Raw genomic sequence first — 23351 nt, 5'->3', positions numbered from 1 at the left:
TCTTGCCAAAGTGTTGGCCAATCGGCTAGTCGGCGTAGTGTGTGACTTGATTCACCAGGATCAGTCCGGCTTCATCCCCCATCGCAACACAGAGCTTAACCTGCGGCGTTTGCATGGGGTGCTCGCACGTGTCCCGTACATACGGGAGCCGGCCATCTTGGCGTCCTTGGACGCCACTATGGCGTTTGACACACTGGAATGGCCATATATTTGGGCGACGCTCGCGAAATTTGGGTTTGGCCCTGGGTTTATCAGTTGGGTTAAATTGTTGTACTCTGGCCCGCTGGCACAGGTGGTCGTGAACGGTAGAGTATCGGCTCCGTTCGAGCTGGGCAGAGGCACGCGGCAGGGCTGCCCGTTATCGTCGCTCCTTTTCGCGCTCGCCTTGGAGCCCCTGGCGGAGTGGCTGCGGTGGCATCCTTCTATCCGTGGTCTCCGCTGGACCCCCGAGTATGAGGACCGCGTATCCCTATACGCTGATGACATTCTCCTGTACCTGGCTTCCCCACGTAAATCACTGATAGTACTGGTTGATGTACTGCATTCATTTGGCCATAACTCCGGCCTTGTCATCAACTGGGCTAAATCGTGCGTGTATGTTCTCTCCGGGGAGGCTCCTATCCTTCCGCGGGGCTGTCCTATCCAGATCGCCCCGCGGGGATTTAGGTACCTGGGTGTCTTCATTACCCTGGATGCGGAGGCCCGATATATAGTCAGAACTTGCTTCCCCCCCTCCAGCGCCTGAAGGAGGATGTCGCACGTTGGAGGCGCTTGCCGCTCTCGCCGCTCGGCCGGGCGGCATTGTTTAAGATGATGTCGCTGCCGCGTTTCCTGTACGCTCTGCAGAACACAATGGACGTCGTCCCGGCGCGCTACTTCCGCGAAGTGGAGAGTTTGCAACGCCGCCTGTTCTGGGAAGGGAGACCGCGTCTCGCCCTGGCGAAGCTGACGCTCCCGTGGTATGACGGGGGGATTGCCCTCCCGGATATCAAACGGTATTATTGGGCCTCCCAGCTGGCTGCGATTAATCACGGCCTGTACGGGCCCGCTCTAAACCCGGCCTTTGAAATGGATAAGATGTTACTGCCGGGTGGTGATTATAACAGAGCGCTTTACTCCAGCTCGCTCGACGCACGTCTGACGGGCCCCACGCGTGTCATGGTACGAGTGTGGCACGCGGCTAATGTAGCGATGGGGTGGAAAGATCGTTTGACCGGGGCGTCGCCACTATACGCATCTGAGCAGTTGGGCACCCTGTGGACTTCGAAGGGCTTCGAGAGGTGGGACATGATAGGCATCAGCAGGGTGGGTGATCTCTGGACTAGGGGGGGGATTCAAAACGTTCGAGATGCTGCAGACGGAATTCCAGTTGCAGGACAGGGAGTACTTTCGGTATATGCAGATCCGTCATGCGCTATGCTCCGTCTTCCCGGATGTTGCCTCCATCCCGGAGTATTCCCCTCTGGAGGACAGAGTGCTAGATGGACATGTACCGGAAAGCACGATTTCACTAATCTATAAAAAACTTATTAATGACCGCACGGGATTGCTAACTAGCCTTCGTGAGGCATGGGTTGCCGATGGATTGGAGCTGGACGACGAGGACTGGGTCTCTGCGGTGGCCTCCCCGAAAGAGGTGGCCATACCGGCCCGCCTTCGCTTCGTCCAGCTCAAGATACTCCATAGGGTCTACGTCACGGGGCCAAGGCTATTGCGTATGGGCTATGCTGTGGACGGGCTGTGTAAGCGTGGGTGTGGTTCTTTGGGGACCTTTCTTCATATTTTGTGGGACTGCCCGGAGGTGGAGCGATTCTGGCGTGGTGTGCATGAGGTCCTGCGGGTGGTTACGCGTGTGTCGCTGCTGCCTGAAGCGAGGAGATGCCTTCTGAATGTGTGGGAACCAACCGACTACTCGGCGCCACAGACGTGGTGGGTGACTCTGGGATATATGGTGGCCAAACGCGACATTGCCCAACTGTGGGGTTCCCAGAGGTCGCCGACCGTCTCGGCCTGGAAGGACAACATGGACTGGTGCATGTTTCGGGAAAAGGTGGTGTATGTTGCGAGAGGTAAGCCTGGGACATGGGTGAAAGTATGGGGCCCCTGGAACGCCTACCGCGGGGGAATCTGTACCCCGCCGTTATTGCCCGATCCGTCTCCGGCCCCGTCCCCTTAGCCGGTTTATCGCCCCGGTACCGGGCACTGAGTCCACCTAGTCCCTGTCCTGACCTTTTCCCCCCCTTGATACTCCTATGGATTGGTAGGGTCCCCCTTCTAGGGGAGCACATGTTGCTGTTTCCGATTGTGGGTTGCCTTGTGGATTTGTTTCCTGTTGTTATTTATATCAAAAAGAAACCGTTATGTGGGGTCCGGATGGTGTGGCTATCAACGCTGCTAACTCCTGTGCATTTCCCTTTGCCGCAGCATGCGCGCTATTGTTTGTACCATATGCTCCTTCTGTTTGCTAGCGGCCGGCCTGAAGGTTGTAGGCCCATCTTTGTATATTTTTTTAATTTTGTAATAAACGGTTTAAAAAAAAAATTAAAAAAATAAATAAAAAAGAAACAAAAAAACAGAACGACCGACCAAGGTCCAGCTCAACCAAAACACATGTATTATTAACAGTCAACAAATTGGTGCAAAAACACTTCCTGCATCCGTCGTCCAAAGGTGCAAAGCAAATCAAAACGTAAATCCAAAGGTGGAAGGTGCACTCATTGAAATTAAACACGAGATCAAGTAGTCCAGAAGTTGACCTCTGCCTGGCTTGTTGTTCTCCGGCACCACCTGCATCAGCGTTTCAGGATAATACTCATCATCCTCTGCTCATCTCGTTTTTCTTTATGTGCATCACCATTGGGACTATATGAGGGTCCTGTTTTGTATATATATTTATATACATACAAAAATACGTAAGGTATAGGAATACAATTTTCTTCCTATTGCCCTTCCTTTCCCGAGACGAAACGTGTCCTAAAGGATTATATAAACCTTTTTTGGATAATTTGCTTGCCTTCTAATTAGCCCTGACGAAGTTGTCGCTTGGAACGAAACGCGTTGGCTGTGTGCTGTTCGTGTTAAAACCATCGAAATAAAGAGAAAAACATTACGTTTTCTGGACTACTTGATCTCGTGTTTAATTTCAATGAGTGCACCTTCGGATTTACATATATTATATCTACCAGGGGATGCCCTAATGTTGGGCAGTGATTGTAATGCAGCCCTCAATGGAGATCTAGATATGCGACCGCCCAGACGGGGGAAAGCGCCCGGGAGGATGCTGGCAGATTTCCTTGGGGCTTTGGGCCTGATAGAGGACTGGAGAGTATGCAACCCCTCGGCCAGACAATACACCTTCCTCTCCGGAGTCCACAGTAGCATGTCCCAAATAGACTATATCTTTTGCAAAGCCACCCAGCTACTCAAGTTTGGAGGGATCGCCTTTCTTCCTAGGGGTATTTATGATAATTCCCCACTAGCAGCGTACTTTGGCCTTCCAAATGAACTTTACAAATCCAATGCATCTACAATTGCCCCATACCTCATACGGATGTACAAGGAGAGTGTGGATAGGGGTGTCCTGCCCAAAACGCAGAGATTGGCCAACATTGTCGTCATACACAAAAAGGGTAAACCCCCCGAGCACTGTGGCGTACAGGCCTATCACCCTCCTAGACCCAGAAGTCAAAATACTAGCCAAAATCCTGGTACTGCGTCTCTCACCTTTTCTTCTTAAACTGATCCACCCAGATCAATCAGGTTTTATGCCGGCTAGAAATACAGCTCTGAACCTTTGACGCCTTCACTGAGTCCTGGGTAGGGCAGCCACAATTCGAGAAGACGCAGTGATCATGTCTCTAGATGCCAGGATGGCAGTCGACATGATCGAATGGCCCTTCTTATTTGCTGCACTTGAAAGATACGGGTTCGGGGACAGGTTTTTATCCTGGGTGCGACTTCTTTACTCTTAGCCGCTGGCCCAAATTACAGTAAATGGGGGGCGGTCAACAACATTCACATTACAGAAGGGAACGAGGCAAGGATGTCCCTTTTCCCCCTTACTTTTTGCCTTAGCTCTGGAGCCCCTGGCGATCTGGAGCAGTGGGACCCCCTCATTAGAGGCCTCAATTGGTCAGCGGACTGGATGGCATTAATCTTCCTCTACGCTCACAATATTTTGCTTTATTTGGCCAGGCCCCGTTTTTCCATTCACCGTGTCCTACATATTTTTACTCTATTTCGAAAGTACTCTGGCTATACCATTAACTGGGACAAATCCCTGGTATAGGTTCTGAGTGTGGAGCGCCCAGCCCTGCCCAGGGGCTGTGAGGCTAAGATAGTTATAGACGTTTTTTTGTACTTGGGAATATACGTTACTACTAACCCTACAATATTTTACGATCGCAACCTTGCTACTCCTCTGCGCCGCTTTCATGCTGACTTGCAACATTGGAAGACCCTGCCCCCTTACTTTATTGGGCAGGGCTGCCCTCTATAAGATGATAACACTGCCTTGATTCCTCTATGCCCTACAGAACACACCTTATTTGGTCCTAACACAATACTTTAATTCCATTGAATCTGAGGTCCGCACCTTGCTCTGGAATAACGGTACCCCTCGAATAGCTTTGGCTAAACTTACAAAAGCTGATACAACGGAGGTATAGCCCTGCCTGCAATCAAAAGCTATTATTGGGCCTCCCAACTAGTAGTTATCAACCACTGGGTGCACTGACCAGGGACAGATCCCGCTTACAGGATGGATAGACACAATATGCTCCCCGGCAATTATCCCAGGGCAATCTATGGAGGGGGGAAATATGCACCAAAATACACTCCAACCTCCATCACTATTGATATATGCCACACGGCGACTGCCGCCTTGGGGTGGAAAACTAAAATCACACAAGTCACCCCATTGCTCGACACATACCAGTTGAGAGTGTTATCGAAACACCCAGGTTTCGATAAGTGGGACTTGATAGGTCTCTCGAAGGTTGGTGACTTATGGGCGGGAGGCAAGGTGATCCCGTTCAGTGATCTTCAACGGGATTATCAATTACATAGCGGAGAAACTTTTAGATACCTTCAAGCCCGAAGTGCACTACAAAGGGCGATACCCAAAGATACTGACCTGCCGGTCTCCTCACCCCTAGAGGACAGACTTCTAAACGATTACCTCCAGGAAAAGGCCATCTCACTGACATATCCAAAAATACTAAACAATACACCGGATACACTGGGGAGAATTTGTGCAAAATGGGTGGATGATGGGGACATTAGATGATGGGTACATTAGCAACGAAGACTGGCAGGAGGCACTGGCTTCCCCCGGGAGGTGGCGATCCGATCCTGTTTTACATTTATCCTACTCAAACTTCTACACAGAGCTTATTACATCAGTTTGGTGCTTGTCACAATGGGTGCCTTGGGCTCCTCTGCCTGTCCCAGAGGAGGCGGTCATACCGGCATCTACCTGCATCAGTGGTGGGACTGCCCGATTCTCCAGACATATTGGGGAGGGTCACATCAGCGCTGTCTTTAACCTGTCATAAAACTTTTAAGTGTCACCCCGCCTGTGTCTTCTTAATATCTGGGATGCAACTGACTTATCGAGAACTGAGAGACTGTGGGTCTCCCTGGGTTGTATGGTTGTAAAGCGTAACATAGCCAGGACGTGGAAAGGGGTAGCTAAGCCAAGGTTCAGGGACTGGGAATCTATATGGACTGGTGCATGCAGGCAGAGCGGGTAATTTATGAAGGCAGTGGATGCCCCCACAAATGGTCTAAAATCTGGGGTCCTTGGAATGTAAGTAGAGGGTCGATATGTACACCTTTCAATGATGCTTCCCCACTATCGACGGACCACGAGGTGGAGTAATGTTTAGATCACAAAGCACTGAATAAGGCACGCAACTACATTATTGATCCATTGAAACGATATGACAATTGTTGTACTACTGCACTGGGAATACTGGACATTATAGAGATTGCACTGCGCTTTGTTGTTTTTTGTTTCTGTTGCTTTTGTTTTTGTTTATGCAATAAAAAGATTTTTTTTTAAAAAAGAAGCCTATACAAAGCCCTCTGTATTTGTCATAATCCAGTCTACAGTGATAAGACCGACAACTCCATGAAGGACACGTTCTTCAGACACATTCCCATTAGACATTTGAGATCCTCATCTAAATTTCTGCTTGACGTCCCAAACTTTACAAATACCAGAACTGGTGGGAGATGTTCTCTGTGTTAACACCTGCAGCTTCGAACAAAATGCCTATCCATCTGCGCTCTCAACCAGACCTCCGGATATTTAAAAAAGGGGTTAAAACATATCTCTTCAATAGTAAAAAGTAGGTTTGTCGCCCAGCTTGCCTTTGGTCCTGGTATTAATATCGCAGCTAAAAAAAAATAAAAAAACAGTTTTGTCAGCGTTGAGATACCTCTTCTTGAGGCTTAGGTTTATATGCTATATAAGAATAATAATTAAATACAAAAGCCATCCTCTTTGTGAACAGCAGCAAACAAGCCCTGATCCAAGAATGGCTCTATTACAATTACTCAGCTACAGACCAGGACTAAGCACAAATGCAAAAGTTAAGAACAATGTTGGAGACTGTGCTTATATATAACAAACATTGGCACAGCCAATAGGTCTCGCCTTTGGGACCTTATAAGTGTTTTGCCTGAGTTATTGGCTTTGTTAATGTGTTTCAGCTATGTTGTAGAGCACTTGCGACTGCCTGTTTAGTAGTAAAATATTGCAATAGTTGGTGGTTTGAGGGGCTCCTACAGCTTTGGGCCCCAGTGTCACCACACCTACTGGACCATCTAAATAAAGCCTCTTTCAACTGCAAGGTAACTGCAATTTGACTGCCCGTCTAGTAGTAAAATATAGCAATATTAGGTGTTTAGAGGAGTTCTGACAACTTTTTCGCCTTGTGCCATTGCACCTGCTGCACCATTCAAATATATATAAAAACAAGTGTGATTATTACCCTGTTTAACAGTACATAATTTATTAACGTGAGAAAGATGAAAGGTGGAGATGGCCCATCAGATTTTGAACTTGCTTTATGAATGAAGAAGAGGGAGAAAGAGGAAGGGACATGCTTGACTTGTCCCCCCACTGATATATTCGATGTTGAGATGCCTCCCAAATCGCCTTGGCTTCATCCAGGAGGTGTTGACGTAGTTCTTGCTGTGCTAGAAGCAAGTTCCGGCGAAGGACGGGGCAGGGATTAGCACTGACTTGGGCAGATAAGGACGTCTGGCGCGCTTCAAGGGTGGCGCGTTGCTCGCGGTGCTTCCCTTTCTCCTGTGTGCGGTAGCTAATGTCGGAACCCCTCACGGTCGGCTTAAGAGCCTCCCAAAGGGTAGTGTTCGAGGGGGCGGATGGGCCATTGTCGGCGAGATATGTAGTGATCGCTGCGTTGAGCATGTCCTGATATGCCGGACAACGGAGGTGCCAAGGAGACATGCGCCAGCGGAATGGAGGCCTGCGTGAGCACGTGTGAAAGCGCAATGTGACCGGGGAGTGGTCGGACAGACCTCGCCGCCTGTGTTGCACCTGGGAGAATCTGTGGAGAAATACCCGCGGAACAAAAAAATAGTCGAGTCGAGACTGTGATCCGTGGACCGCAGACAGATATGTGTAATCATGTTCCGTAGGTGGAGTTCGCGCCATATGTCTGCCCAGTCTAGTGTCGACGCTAAGGTATGCAGCTTAGTTGGACCCTGAGGTATAGGGGTATCTAAGGTGCGCTGTCTATCGGAGGGTCCCATCGTGTCATTCCAATCGGCCCCCATCAGGGTCAAGCCAGGTGAAAAGGATCCCCAGACCCCCAATAAATTGTCAATGAAGGTGGCGTCTAGAGGTGGAGGGGCATAGATACTCCCTATGGTGACCTGCTCCCCATGTACCTTGCCCGTGACGAAAAGAAACCGGCCCCCAGGGTCTGCTCTATGTGCTATATATTGAAACTGGACTCTGCGGTGTATAAGGACCGCCACCCCTCTGGAACCCCTCATGAAACCCGCATGGTAGATGTAATAGAAGCCAAACCGAGCAAGGCACGGAACTTTCGTGCCCAGCATGTGGGTATCTTGCAGAAGCAGGATATCTGCCCCATATCTCTTTGCCTGTCGCAAGACAGCCCCCCGTTTCACCTTATTTAGTAATCCTCGAACATTCCAGGAGACCACCGTTAAGTCCCCAAGGAGATATGCCTCACCGGACGCCATTGAGTCTTGGAAAGATGTTGAATAAAGCAAGGGATCTGTATAAGAGACCATATGTAACATAACACACTGCCTGTATGCATGAGCCGAACATAAACAAAATGAATCAAACTTTCAAAAAAGAGAACACCAGACCCCCCTCACCCCCCATCCGACACTACCAGAAACAAGAAGCATCTGTCGCGGTATAGAGGACGAAGGACCCCCAACTGGGGACCCTCCGGTACCACACCAAAGGTACCCAACGCACCCACTCAACATAAGAAACCGGGAGGTGCAGAACAGTCATGGCCTAGCAGCCCGCGAAGCAGGCCTCACGCTACCTCGAAAGACGACATCTCTTATGCAAAGTTTCAGAAAAACACATTGTCTTACCAAGCACCGTTGGGGAACTGGAGTAGACGGAAGCCATCAGGGCGGTAGCCCGGAGCTCGGCGAAGCCCTCTCTGGCCCCGGGCCCCACCGCTTCTGGGAATCGTTGCGTCACGGCCGCTGAGATCTAGAGCTGCGAGAGGAGTCTGAATCCAAGGCCGACGGGGAACCCACACGGATCCGTGGGCGCTCATCGGCCCATTCAAAGACCGCCTCCGGGGTGTCGAAGAAATAGGACTTGGAATTATAGATTACCCGCATGCGAGCCGGATACAGCAACATATATTGTACATTCAGTTCTCAAAGTCTACGCTTCGCGGCCATAAAGGATTGGCGTTGTTGCTGGACTAAGCGTGTGTAGTCCGGGAAGACCATGATAGACCTAGATTCATATACAAAGCTGTCTTTAAGTGTCCTGGCGAATCGTAGGATAGCATCCCTGTCGGCGTAGTTCAGGATTTTGGCGATAACTGGCCTCGGGGTCTCACCCGGCGGGGGCCTCTGCGTCAGGGCCCTGTGCGCCCGTTCCATGATGAAAGCAGAGGACAGGAAATCAGGGGGCAGGATATCCTTAAGCCATTTAGTTATAAAGTCCATCATAGATGACCCTTCACAACCTTCGGCCAGGCCCACGAAGCGCAGGTTGTTCCTCTGGGCCCGCCCCTCCGCATCCTCCACCCTAGAAGCCAATTCCTGTGTGACGACAGTCAGCTTATTGACTTTCTTTTGGAGTGAGGTTACCGAATCCTCCACCGTTGAGACCCTAGTTTCCGCCACTGTGATCCGGTCTACTGCTTTGCGGAGATCTTGACGGAGAAAGGAAACCTCTAATCCCACTGCGCCAATTTTTGCGTCCAGCATATCTCGGGCATTGTTGATGGCAGCCAGAAGGGCAGCGTTATCCGGAGCAGAGCTGCCCCCATCCCCACCCGTAGCGCCCCCGGTAGCCATGGGAAATTGGTCCATGGTGTCCTGCTTTGGACTGGCACCGCCGGGCCCCCCCTTGCCCATCTGGATATATGGCCGCAGGCTGTGCAAAGGACTGAATGCCAAAGGCCAGTGGGATACAGTCACGGAGTGTGCACCATAACCAAGGTAGCAAATCAGGGTTGAAAAGGAGACCGCGGGGAGGCGCCCACCTCCAACCCGCGCACAGAACAAGCACCCGGGCAAGTTGAAGTTCACCGGGCTCTTCGGGCTGAAGGCGGAGGACCGCATCCCTTTGCCCCACGCACAGTCAGAGTCCACTCAAGGCCCTTGTGTTCCAGCCCAGGGCCGTCTTCGCCTGAGGAATCTGCCGGTGAAATGGCATAGGTACGGCCCTCAATCACTGCGATGGTAGCATAGGCGCCCCACAGCATGCAGGAAAAGGCCCCCGAGCACAGAGGCCGCCAGCGCCGGGAGGTAATGAAAGGACGGCAGGCCACTCACCGTCGGGAGACTCCTGTCAGTGCCCCATGTGTGTACAGTTCCCCCAGGGCAGCCACAGGAGAACATCCGGGCAATCTTTTTAGGAGCGTCACCCACAGCAGGAGAAGCAGGCAGTACAATTGCGGTCACCCCACAGCAGGGCAACTCCGCCGGCCTCACCAGAACACCCAGGAGCGCCGCGATGAGCCAGGCCGCGCCGATCCGCCGGCGTGGAGACGCGCCCCAGGCCCTGCCAGCAAGATGGCGGCCGAGAGGTCGATGGGGGCGCGCCGGGATCCGCGCAACTTCGCACCCTGGGGCCGCACACCAAAAGCACTGGGCTCATCCGCTCCAGGCCCCAGGACGTCAGTATGACCCCTGCCGCGAGGACCACAGCCGCCGTCCCCTCCATCCGGCCCGAGCGGGCCGCGGTGCAGGAGCAGCGATCGATACCAGCCAGAGGAGCGGGCGAGGGAGAACTCCGCAATCCCCCGCCGGGCGCCCAGCCGATGACACCGCCACGCGCCCGGTCTTCTCCGGGAGGCAACGAGGCAAGGTAAGTCGTCTACGAGCCAGGATACTGTAGGATATGCGGCAGATAATGCCGTGGGGACCAGACCTCTACTAAGCTGCGTCCGCCACGATGGCCGATCAAGCCAACCCCCCCCCCCCCGCCACCCCCCCCCGGTGCTCCTGTTTTAAAGTGCGCAAGGCGCAAACAGGGAAATTGCGCCCTAATACATAATATGCCCCCTGGTGGAATTTGGTCTCAAAGGCACTGAAGCTCTTATTGCTTTGGCAAAACTATAGGGCTTATGGCATACAGAGCCTTAAGAATATACTGGGCCCTAGGTTCAGATTTGCTTGCCTGGTTTAAATGTACTGAGAATTCCATAAATGATCCAGGATTGATGCATTATTGGAAATGATGGGAATAATTACCTGCAAGATCGAATAAAAACGGTGTGCCTTAGTTGAAGCCGGGTGGACAAGGTACGTACTCGATTGGAAATGAACATGTCTGTACATAAGAAGTCAAATCATATGAGGGAAGAGAATTATAGTTTGATGTAATTATGCCTGTCTATTTCTTGCAAAAAGAACAATTTATGGACGGAATGCAGAACAATGTCATACGTTCACTCCAGTACAGAGATCTAGGCCTAAATCCATCGTTTTTTGCTCATTATGCCATTCCAGTTTGGACCCAGCCATATGCAAATCAGTCTTGACCCTGCGCCCAATGGGAACAGTCCAGCCCGAACTGCCAGGCCAGGTGCGCCCTGGACTGGAAACAAGCATCCTAGGACAGGTTTCGGGCTTTCTGCCCTCATCAGCCAGGATAGCTTGACTCCAGTGGCACGGAGAGCACGGGAACCACGCCTGGGCATACCTGTCCCACTCGGGGTGACCAATGTAAAAAGAACAATTGATGGACGGAATGCAGAACAATGTCATACATTCACCTGCAAAAAGAACAATTGATGGACGGAATGCAGAACAATGTCATACATTCTTGCAGCTGAGTGTCAAATGTAGGATTTTGAGATTAGCATAATTTGTATGCAACGGGGGAGCAAACACTAATAGCTAGGCCAAATGGCCCGCTTTAGAAGGACAAAAAAGAAATGATTAAGCACTTTCTACTACAATGTCCTCTGCACTTGGCAACAAGGATATACTGGCTAAAGCTAGCCCTAAAAGCAGCACAGGTTTCTGGGTACAGCACCTGCACTGTTAATGTGCAGAATGCCATTTAATGAGACATTAGTATATACAGTCTCTGAATGTATAGTCATACTGTGGGAAAAACGGACAAAATACATTAATGTGGCAGAATAAGCTATTACTCTTTATTATGCATTCAGGGTCGGTTTATGAATAGTTATATGCCAGAAAGACTCTGTGTAGGGTGAGTTGGCAGCTTAGACACACTAGATGCTAGCCTGAGACTGGATTATGAACAGCCAATCAATAATGACATACACAGATGAAATGTATCTGCATTTGTGGGTTGGTAGATGAGAGATTGTCCAGCATATTTTTGTATAATTTTGTGTGTTGTAAAGTACATTTTTAAGGTATGTGTTTGCATTTATTTTGCATGTCTTTTTAATCTAAGAACAGCTATTTGATAATCATGATGAGGACGACAAATGCAACATAACTATGGGTTGTCAATGACCTCGATTGCCAACTCATCTAATACAATTTTACAATAAAGAATGAAGATACAGTCATAGTATGGCCTCAAAATACAGTCTGAGCGTGTACAATGTAACTCGGGCTTATGCTTCAAGGTGGCCTTCACAGCAAAGTCTCAGCTGAAGTAATTCAAGAAAAATGACTGAAAGAAAGAGAGGAAAAGAAGTAGATAAAGAGAGAGAATATATTATTCATGCTCAAGATTGTCTGCCTTCTCAAGGAAGATGTTACCGTAACATCGTCCTCCCTTAAGTGGTCTGTACGTCTCAGATCAAAGGGTTTCACTATACACCAGGCGTTGGCCTCAGGTCAGCTTTGAACTTCTTTAACGTTGGTATGGATCACCCTCAAATCTGGAATCCAGATCTACTCAAAGAGGTGGACTTGATTGTTCAGTTTGTAAATTAGTCTTTCGTATGTGGCCAAGGTCATCATGGTTCCTGTCCATTTGTGTATTGTTGGCGAGTAGGGGAATAGAAGGGGCGGCGGCGGGGGAGGGCAGATGGGTGCCAAATCCAACTTCCTCATTGAATTTTATCTCTACATTCAAAACCCACATGGCCAAGAATACACAGAATAACAACTAACTCTCACAACCATTTAGTGCTACCCTTAAACCCTGATACAAACTTTGGAACTACTATACAAGTTATGGTCCTCTCCGATGTGGATGTACTTCTCCATCCTGACTTCAGCCTATCCCATTAAAAAGCGCACTTCAATACACAGGAAGTCACATCAACATACAGAAGAAATATATGTGTATCTGTCCCATACTGCTAGAAGTACACTTGTAGCTGGTGTGTGACTTGTTCTTTGTTTGATTTCGGGACGATGGGGAGATTGAAAACTGAGTGAGAATGATTAAGTTTGTTGGCGTCAGCTTTGATCTACAGTGGGACGATAAAGTGTTGCGATGGTGATCAGACATACAATGCACTACATTGAAAGATCCCGCTGCAAGTTCGCCCATCCCTTGCTTGAAAAACAAGCATTTACAATGCAATAGGTTTCGTATTTACGCGAGTTTGAGCTATTCACATTGCAAATAACAATGGCTTTTATTTGCGTTTTCGTTTTTCAAACATAAATAAAAGGCATCGTCATTTACAATGCCAATAGCTTAAACTCGCGTAAATGCGAGACCTATTGCATTGCAAATGCTTGTTTACTTTTGTTTTTCTGTTTGCAGTGGAGTGATCACATTTTCATAGGACTGTTGCCATTCGTATACTCTTGTGGGGCTGTAGAAACAGGACAATAGCGATAGGTTACGAGGGAGAGGAGCTGGAAAATAACACAAATGACAGGAGAAAGCGTGATATTGGAGCAGGATATGTGTGTGAGAGACAGAGAGAGTGAAAGAGGGTTTAGAGCAAGTGTGCGTGAGTGACAGGGAGAAAGATATGGCTAGGGAAGAATGGGGCAGGGGAGAAGGAATATGAGACGGAAAGGGAATCAGGGTGTGGTTGTGAGTTTGTGAGGAAAAGATTAGAGCAGAACGGCTCAGGCCCCCATCTACTTGTGAGTCAATATTTCCAGCTCTTGGAAGGAAAAGGGTAAACGAAAACCGCACTAGAGTTATGACCACATCCGCCCAGGTCCTTGGAAGCAAGCACTATCACATCTTGCTGTTGGTGATGCATTCATTATACCAATGACTTACTCCTGCTAACCTCGGTCTACAATAGGATAACAGGAAACAACAAAGGAGTTACAACCACATTCGCACAGGTCCTTAGGAGCAAGCACTGTTACATCTTTATGCTGATGAAGCGTGCATTATATCCAGGACTTACTCCTGCTAACCTGAGTCTACAAAAGGTTAGATGGAAACAACAAGGGAGTTATGACCACATCCGCCCAGGTCCTTGGGAGCAACCACAGTAACATCTTGATGTTGGGGACTGATCCTGCAGACCAGAGAACAGCCTAAAGGAAGCAATGGAGGAGCAGTATGTATTTTTTAATACATATATTACATGAGGCTTGCAAGACAATAAAGTTGTGGTTGAGAGAGGCATAAAAGAAAACAATTAAAAACAATACAGTTCTCTGCCTTCTGATACCAGCCAAGCTGTGACAGAGCAACGGGAGTGTAGATACAAACTCTGATGTGGTCGGTAAAACCAGACAAATAGACATTAACATAGACTGGATTTAAAATCAATTCAAACGTTATCTCCTGGTGTACAATACACAGCAAAAATAAACAGCTTTCTCAAGATTTAGACCAATATTAGGGGCAGAATGGAGAGTTTTTTTAACTTAATTTTATCGGAGCAAATTATTTTGCAGCAAGGGCGTTATTTATAATGCTCGGTGATATATACTCATAATCATGGAAGACACAGTATGGCGGTTAAGGTAACTGTGATATAACCATGCCAAGCTCAACAGAGATACATTTCCAGACGCCCAATACAGTTGATTGCTATCAAGTCTTACACTTACGCCCGCCTTTAAAGTGTAAAGTTAAATTCCTGTCCCTGGGCAAAAAAAAGGGATTGGAATTAAGAGATATGTGATAATGGTATTTTCCACGTGTGGTAAATCCCATTCCATAGTCCATCTAACTTTTGGTGAGTGTTTAAGTGGCTCTAGCATTCATTTGTGCCTCAGGTTGCACGGTCTCAAAACAAAATAAGAAGCTACACAAAACATATAAGTTAAAGGCATTGCAACATTAATTGTAGCGAGCGTAACTACATATGCACTCACCAAACCGGAACCAGCCTATACAGGAAATCTGTGCATGCAGACACACACAATGTGTAAAGTGATTTCACCCCGAGTGCGCATATGCTTTTAAATAACAAGCATTTGCAATGCGTTGTTTTGTGGTTACAGGATTTAAAGCAAAGGGCACAAATGTATGCATGCGCCTAACAGTATCACACACATTTAACCTCTTCAGTGCCCCGCCCTTTCCACGCCCTGTGCCGGGCGTTGCATTAGCGGGCGGGGTTCATGACGAGATAGTCTCGTCATGGGCACAGCGCAACCGCGCTCCATGACGAGACTATCTCGTCATGGGCACTGAAGGGGTTAAAAGACTGGAGTAAAGAAGGGTTATACTTCTCTGCACAGTCTCGATCGTCGCAAACACCTCGTACATCTAGGGTGCCTCGCACGCATTATGAGGGTTGGACGCCAACTCCACTTGTCAGTCCAGTGCAACCCACGGACTGCCAAACACAACAAACTAACATCTGTAAGTTAAAACAGTCCACGTGCTAGCTGTAATACTTTTTTGTGGGCGTGTGTCTGATTGCAGTAACACACAGAACTTTCTCTGGTCCTTGGTCCCGGAGCGCTAAGTGAGGGGGTGAATTAAAAAGAATTGGTGCCCGCCATGTTAAAAGATGAAGCTCACTGTGTCGACAACAACCAGATGGTAAACAAAACAAGCCCGGCGGAGCGTGGGGCGCACGCGCTTGGGGGTGGGGGAGCGCATTCCAGGCGGGGGAGCGGACCCTTTGAAGTGCTCCCAAAAGGCGGATTGCATGGCGGCACGATGCGCGTGATTTTGCGCGTGCTAGCCATGCAATCCGCTTTTTGGGAGCACTTTTCAAACCCGCTTTCTATAGTCTCGCTTTGCCATCGCTTACGCGATAGCAAGGTCGAGACCTAAAAATGGAGCCTACCTGAGGATGGCTCTGATAAAAGTGTTTCCAACACTTTTCATGGGTGCCTAACGTCCCATGGAGAATCGCCAATGTCATGAAGGCATATCATAAACCTTCCATACTTTACCCCGAAACATGGTCTTAATTATTGAAATTCTTGACATTTCAGATTCTGATGTATTAATGAAAAAGGGTTTATTTACCTAGAAAATATATTAGCTTCTTTTATTAAAATATCTTTACTTGTTCACACTGATTTCACATTGCGACCTTAATGCTCTACAGAGATCTGATTAATACCCAATACACTTTTCACCAAGTTAGTCGTGACCAACAATGCCAGATAAATTATGTAAAAGACACTGAGTGCATTCATACCAGGGAGTCTCATTTCCAGGTAACCTCGTATCCTGCTGATCAGCTCTGCAGGAGGGCGCTCTCCAGAAGGACCTGCTCTAGCTTCATGAGTGCGGACGTCCAGAAGCAGGGTCTCATGCAGCATGATCTGCCGCAGCTTAGGGGAGAACTCTGTTACCAGCTCCAGGCAGGCAGAAAATATCTGCTTTGCACGGACAAAATCCTGGGAGAAATATGAAAAAACTATAATAAGCAATACAAGAATTACAAAATATTTTTTATAAGCATGAAAAAGTACAGGACAAAGCATAGCTGGTGTGTGATGTAATAGAATACTAGCAAAGATACACTTGTGGGCACCTACATACATACATGCAACATAGCAATGCACTGCTGAATGTATCTGAATTCCGGGGCACCTTTGTAGCAGTGATTTACTCTTCTACTTCTCACTGAGGTGGAAAAATGGCTCACACAAATACGAACACATTCATCGGTTCTGGGAAAACACTTCATTTTTAAAAACATTACCTCAGTTATTCCAAATATTTTGGAGGGAAAAAGATTAACTATGGAGAAGGCAAGTAACGAAAATAAGAATATCAAACTCAACAGAGTAAGCTGGGGCGAGTCATTAATCACAAAGGTCTGTTAGATAGATGGCCTAACTGACTGTCAGGAGGCATCGAGTAATGAAAGGAAACTGAGACATTTCTACACAATACTGCATATTTTAAAACGGACCGTTTCGAAGATGTGACAGGGCACTAGCTGTCTCTATATTTTGAGCTTGTCCTGGTACATATGACCGGAGATGTAAAAACATACTGCCACTGCTGATATTGCAATACATGGCTCAATTATTGATGTGTTTGCTTCTATTAACAGTGACACATCTAACATAACATAAATTAACATAACGTGTATTTGTAAAGCACACGTTCACACAGAAGGGTATCTTGACGCTGAATAACACAGGTTTATTGTTATCCAACACAATGGTACTCATTCTATCGACCTCAGAAGGATGAAAGGCTGAACCTGTGACCATGAGCTCTAACACAGGTCCCTACAGTGGACGCATTAGTCCAGTAAGCCACCAGACCCGACATGTAGTGACATCTCGCAAGGCTACTCAGTGTGTGTTCTCTAGAAGTCTGAAAGTACTGTGAACTGCTTTCTGCTGTAAGAAGATCCAAAGGAGAAACGATGCTAGAAGAAAAGGGTTACAAAGCACTGTGCTGTGCTTGAGCATGTAACCAAACACTTGTTAGAAGTGGAGTAGCCCTTGATCCCTGGTCTTGCGCCATCCCCGCTGTCACTGTCAAGGTCCGTGGCTCTGCTGCCTCGCTTGCAGCCCCCATGCCGCCAGTTCCAGTCGCTCTCCTGTGGTCAGGTGGCCGCTCGTTGGTTCTCTTGCCCCAGATTGTTTCAGTGCATCTGTGCACTGAAACGACAATAACTGTAATTCTAATTGTAGTTGTTTTTGGTATTTATTTGGTATTTACTTTGGCCTTTTGCATTTTAGAATTTCTCTTGGGCACATGCTCTGCCAGTAATTGCGCAATTATTCTGACGTTTTTACCGCTCCTGTCGTTTCCCTGCTCATTGCCCTCCCTGCCAGCCCCTCCCAGGACTACTTATGGAGGCCACTGCGCTGCTGTGCCAAAGGCAAGCCTGTCTGCATCCGTCCGCACCTGGACCTCGCATAGTGCCACTTACCCTGGCCCACTGCACTCCCACAGGTATTCCGCTGCACTCCCACAGGTATTCCGCTGCTGACCTTCGTGCCTTGGACCCCGGATGCAACAACAATTGCTGCCTCACATTACCTCGCTCCACAGCAGGACCCTTCACTTGCCTCCACTGCCGATTCACCTCCACCCCAGCACTAACCACCAGCCCCGAGGCCGAGACTGCCCCAGAACAAAACAGCGGTCTCCTGATCAATGCCAGATCACTCTACAAACATGCCACTGAAGTCTGGGACACCATCTCCACCCTTGACCCCAACGTGACATTCATTAGAGATCTGGCTCACCCCTGTATCGGCCACGGCAACACTCACCGGCTACAAGATGAAACACCGCGATCGCACCAACAGACACAGAGGCGGCATTGCCATTGTACACAAGGAATCAATCACCTGCAGGATCTCAGACGACACCACGCCAATCGTGGAACACATGAATTGCCAGCTCCTCACCGATGATAAAATCACCATTAGAGGCACCCTCGTGTACAGACCGCCAGGACCACGAACCGGCCACAGCGATGTCATCACGTAATTCATCACCCCGCTCACCATCGAATCCAAAAGCAACGTCTTCCTGGAAGAACTCAACTTCCACTTGGACGACCCCACTGACCTCCTGGAAAGATTGGACAACATTAGACTCAAGCAGCTGGTCATCGGCCCCACGCACAAAGCAGGACACACACTGGACCCCATCTATATGTCCAGCAACAGAATCAGATGCAACCACACCTTGGAACTCACCTGGTCAGACCACTCCATTGTACACTACACCATCGCCGGACTTACCCGCACCACCCCCAAAAGCCACAGCACCCCCTTCCGCAGCTGGTCCAAAGTCACTCAGCAACCCTCAGCACCTCACAACTCAAAGAACCCACCAACTTGAATGAAGCAGTACAGACCTTCAACAAATGGATCACCAGCGCCACCGACTGAGTCACTCCAACCAAACCAGCCAAAACACACAGACCCTCCAAACAAGCCAGATGGTACACCCCGGAACTCAGCACGTCAAAACACAGGTGCAAACAACTAGAAAGAAGATGGTGCACCAGCAGAAACCACACTGACAGAGCCAATTTCAAATCAATCCTCAACGACTACCACCACCAGATCAAAGCTGCAAAAAAGGAAGCCCTGACCCAATGGATAGAGACTAGCACCAACCAAGCCAAGGAACTCTTCATCATCAGAGTTCACCAATCCACGAGCCCGCGAAAAATCGATCAGCTGCCAGTTCACCTCCATCCTCAACGCCTCGATAACCACCACCACTTTTCCAACTCATGGAAACACGAGGAGGTCAGACCTGTCCTCAAGAAACCCTCTGCAGACCCCAGCAAAACTCCAGAACTACTGCTCCATCTCCCTGCCCCCGTTCCCCACCAAAGTCCTCGAGAAGGCCATCACCTTCCAACTCACCAAACACCTGGAGAGAAACAACCTACTGGACCCTTCCCAATAAGGTTTCAGAGCCAACCACAACACCAACACAGCTCTGATCGCTGCAACAGATGAGATCCACACCCTTATAGACAGAGGTGAATCAGTTGCCCTGATCCTCTGTGACCTCTCCGCAGCCTTCAACACCGCCTCAACATTATCTCCTACGCCGACAACACTCAGCTCGTCCTCTCGCTCTCAGCCGACCCCACCTCAACAAACACTTACTTCCACAACTGCATGAAGAACGTCTAAGACTGGATAAAGGACAACAGCCTGAAGCTCAACACATACAGAACTGAAGTTCTGATCTGCGGCAAACGCCGCCCTTTGGAATGACTCAGGCCCTCATCACCAGCTGACTGTACTATGGCAATGCACTCTATGCAGACACCACCACCGAATTTATGCAAAGACTCCAGACGATCCAGAATTCAGCCGACAGACTGATCCTCAACCTGCCTAAGAGAACCCACATTAACCAGCACCTGAAAACCTCCACTGGCACCCGGACCAGAAGAGATGCCATTTCAAGCTCCTGACCCACTTCTACAAAGCCCTCCATAACCAAGGACCTGCCTACATGTACCACCGCTTGCACTTCCACGGACCCCCCAGGACCCTCTGCACTGCTCATCTCGCCCTTGCATAGGTCCCTCTCATATGCCACGATGGAGGACGCTCGATCTCCCATCTCACTGTCAAAGCCTGGAACATCCTCCCCCTCCGCACCGCACCCTCGCTGACCTATTTCAGGAAGGAGCTCAAGACCTGGCTCTTCGACTTGGACCTGCAGCAAGCACCTGGATACCCTCTCGGGTGATCAAATGTGCTATACAAGTACTACTTGATTGATTGATAGAAGAGAGAAAAAAACACGTTTGACTGCATGCACTGAGTAGGACTGGAATAGTATTGCCAAAACCAGTGTGAAACCCCACCCCTTTGGTAAGTGACTGCATCAGGCTCCTGCTCATTAAGGGAGCTGCGGATTTGGTTTCCGGAGCCCCAACCGAAAGATGAGCTTTAATCAATGATGTGGCTTTAGTATAGACCCACAAGCCAATGTAAGGCCCAAAGGTAGGATGGTGAATTGAAAGTGAATGGATCACACCACAAAATGCAGGTCTCTCCTATGGGATTATAGGATCAGTACATGAAAGAATGTGTTCTGAAAGTCCAGGGAGACCAAGCAGTCCTCTTCGTTAAAGGCCAGCAGAACTTGCAGAATTGTGATCACCTTTAACTTCTACATTTGGAGGAGTTGGAGAAGGAAGTAAAGGGGGTTATATCAGAGCCCCTGTCTGAGTTTTATCTCAATTAAAACCATAACAAGTAATATAACCATCTACCTTGACAGGATTAGGTATGACTTGCCAAAACCAGCATCAGAATCTGGGATAAATAAGCAAGAACATCGACAAAGATTAGAGTATCCCCAAACTAGGACAATCTGCAAGACCCACCAGTGGAATAGGAAATGCTGAACAACCCTCCACACATACTTGGTGCATATATTCACCCAGGAACAAACTAAAGCAGTTTTATTGGGGAGGAGAAGGAAGATTGCTGTTTCCCACTCCTCTAAGCTTTGCCTCTACATTTAAAAGCCCGAAAACTCTGTATGGGCTGCTAGGTGAGTTGCAAAGGATAATGGTGACAAAAGATAAGGCTCCCTGGAACAACTTCTGAACTTCCAATAGTGCTGGTGGAACTGGCATGCTGGAGTAGCTAAAGCCAGGAACATGTGGCTATTGTGATATTTCTCTAATGGTGAGTCAGCTTCTTCACCAAACAGCCAGGCTCTATTGACGGGCATTTTCATTAATGAAGCCTTGGAATCCCCAGAAAACCAGTGGAGCACTTTCAGGCATGCCTGTAGATGACAATACTGATTCCCATAGCGCAGGCAACCCAGTTCCCGGATACCAGGCCAGAATATTTATCTGCTTGGTGTGTTCTAACCATCTTGAAATGTTTGTGCAAAGAACTTTCAAAGGGTCCCCACGCATCTCTGTGGAGAAATAGAGAGGAAGTGTTCAGGCTACCTTTATAAGTGGAGACTTGCACCATTAGATTTGTAGACATAAGGTCCCCAGGTGCTTTGCTGGTTTATAGCGTCTCACAATGGAGATGCTAACAGTAAGAGCCACAAAGCTCTTAAAGGCTGCCATTAAAGGGTCAACCAAAGATTTCTTGAAAAGCAGAAAGGGTCTCAGAAGTAAAGGGCCCAGGCTAAAGGATCTCAACAAAATAATTAGATGTTGTTTGCTCAGAGGGAAGAGGGAGTCCAATTTTACAGCACCCCTGATATCAGCTTCTAAGGAAGCATTCTCATCAGTAGGAGGATCATGTGGTAAATCAAGGGTCGAATCAGGTGTCAAGATAAAGGCCAGCACCAGTATGACGCAAAAAGAGGCAATAGTCCACCTCCTTATCATTCTTATCCTCATAGTCATTGTGCGGATTGCAGCAGTTCTGAGCAAAAAGCTCAGCCACAGAAGTGGGGTACCATTTTTATCTGGAAAAGTGTGAAAACGCTGGGAAGTAAGAAATGTGAGGATCACCGCAGATTCTGAAATGTTTCTTCACAGAAATGTGAGGAAAATGCATGACTTTGGCCAGGTATGCCGGGCATTCTGGGTATTAAAACATAGGAAGAGCCATGCAAGCCACACCACCCTGTATTTGCTTCAGTCTTGAAGTTTCAGAAAATTCTCAGGGTTTGCAGATTTCTCTGGTTGCCCGCCGATCTGCAGCCCAAATACTGCAGCCATTCACCATAGCAAGTGAGGGGAAATTGAGATTACCTATCTTCTCTGCCATCTCATAAATCAGAACTACACCAAAAAGAATCAAAACTTCTTGCTTGCCATGGGGTTGAGGATGCTCTAGGCCTCAGTAAGGCTGAAAGACTTTTGGGCTTTATTAGTGGAGATTAGGCATGATGCATGGGCAGGAATGCTCCCACCTCATTTTTCATCTTCCTAAAAAAGAAATCGGTCTGTCTACTTTTCTAACTATCATCCCTGGTGTCAAGTGGGCGTTCAGCCTTGCAACCTCGGGTAAAACCAGGGGGGTGCAGAAAGACTGTTAGGTCCATTTTGTGGTGGAGGCACAGTTCAATCCTAGGGCATACAACTCCTACTCTTTATTTCCCCTGCTGTCTAGTGGCAATTGGCTTTCTGTCCCCCAGTGGGAAGGTTAGATTAGGGATAAACAACCCAAGTCTGCCCACCTGAAAGAATCTTGGGGCATAGTTAGATGCTAGGGTGGGCTGCCCCACTCCCTTTTTTATATGCAAACATACCCAGGTGTCTAGTGGGCTTTCCGCGTAGGCAGGAGGGGGCAGAGTGGGGTTAACCCCTGCCAACTATTTAGTTTCTATAGCACTGTCTGACCGTTCCCCATGGGGGGAGGGGGTCAGATTGAGGGTAAACACCACCAGTCTGCCCTCTCGGGGGCACAGAAAGACTGGTGAAGCCTTTCTGACATGGCGGCACTGCCCAATGCCACCCATTTTTTAGGTCTCGCCTAGGCAGAGCTTGCTCTGTCTTTTGGAGACATGCTGTATTCAGGATATGGGCATGAGGCTCCGCCTATGTTCCGCTCATGTATTTTATAGGCTCCTGTCAGTGTTTTTTTTTTTTTAAATCTTTGTATTTCATTGGTTTATTTTTTCAGTAGTCCCTCATTGTCCCTCTTTAGTACCTCCCTCTTTTCTATTGTTTCCTCCCATAAGGACACCCACTTTTACATGTGTTGTTACTCAATTGGTTTCAAATACACTTGGTGAGCACAATTTTGTTAATGCTGTTGCAGGCACAACTCCATGGCTTGCGTGTACATGGTATGTGTATGTTTTTTTAAACAGCGCAGCTTGATACACGCTTAATATTTAATAATGGCAGCCGCGCAACTTTATTACATTTTGC

The 23351-nt window shown here is 48.3% G+C and overlaps 1 protein-coding gene across 1 annotated transcript in view; it reads right to left on the bottom strand.

Moving 5' to 3' along the window:
• The window catches only part of INTS8 (integrator complex subunit 8), a 724118-nt gene that overhangs the window by 337253 nt on the left and 363514 nt on the right, over positions 1-23351 (bottom strand). Inside the window, exon 16 of the mRNA XM_085605229.1 lies at positions 16236-16437. Coding sequence (XP_085461355.1) covers positions 16236-16437 — 202 coding nt within the window. The remainder of the gene's footprint in view (positions 1-16235; positions 16438-23351) is intronic.

The sequence above is a fragment of the Triturus cristatus genome, chromosome 5_1, assembly GCF_964204655.1.
Source record: "Triturus cristatus chromosome 5_1, aTriCri1.1, whole genome shotgun sequence".
Lineage (NCBI taxonomy): Eukaryota > Metazoa > Chordata > Amphibia > Caudata > Salamandridae > Triturus > Triturus cristatus.
The sequence above is the reverse complement of the archived record's forward strand: the minus strand, read 5'-3'. Positions and strand labels throughout refer to the sequence as shown.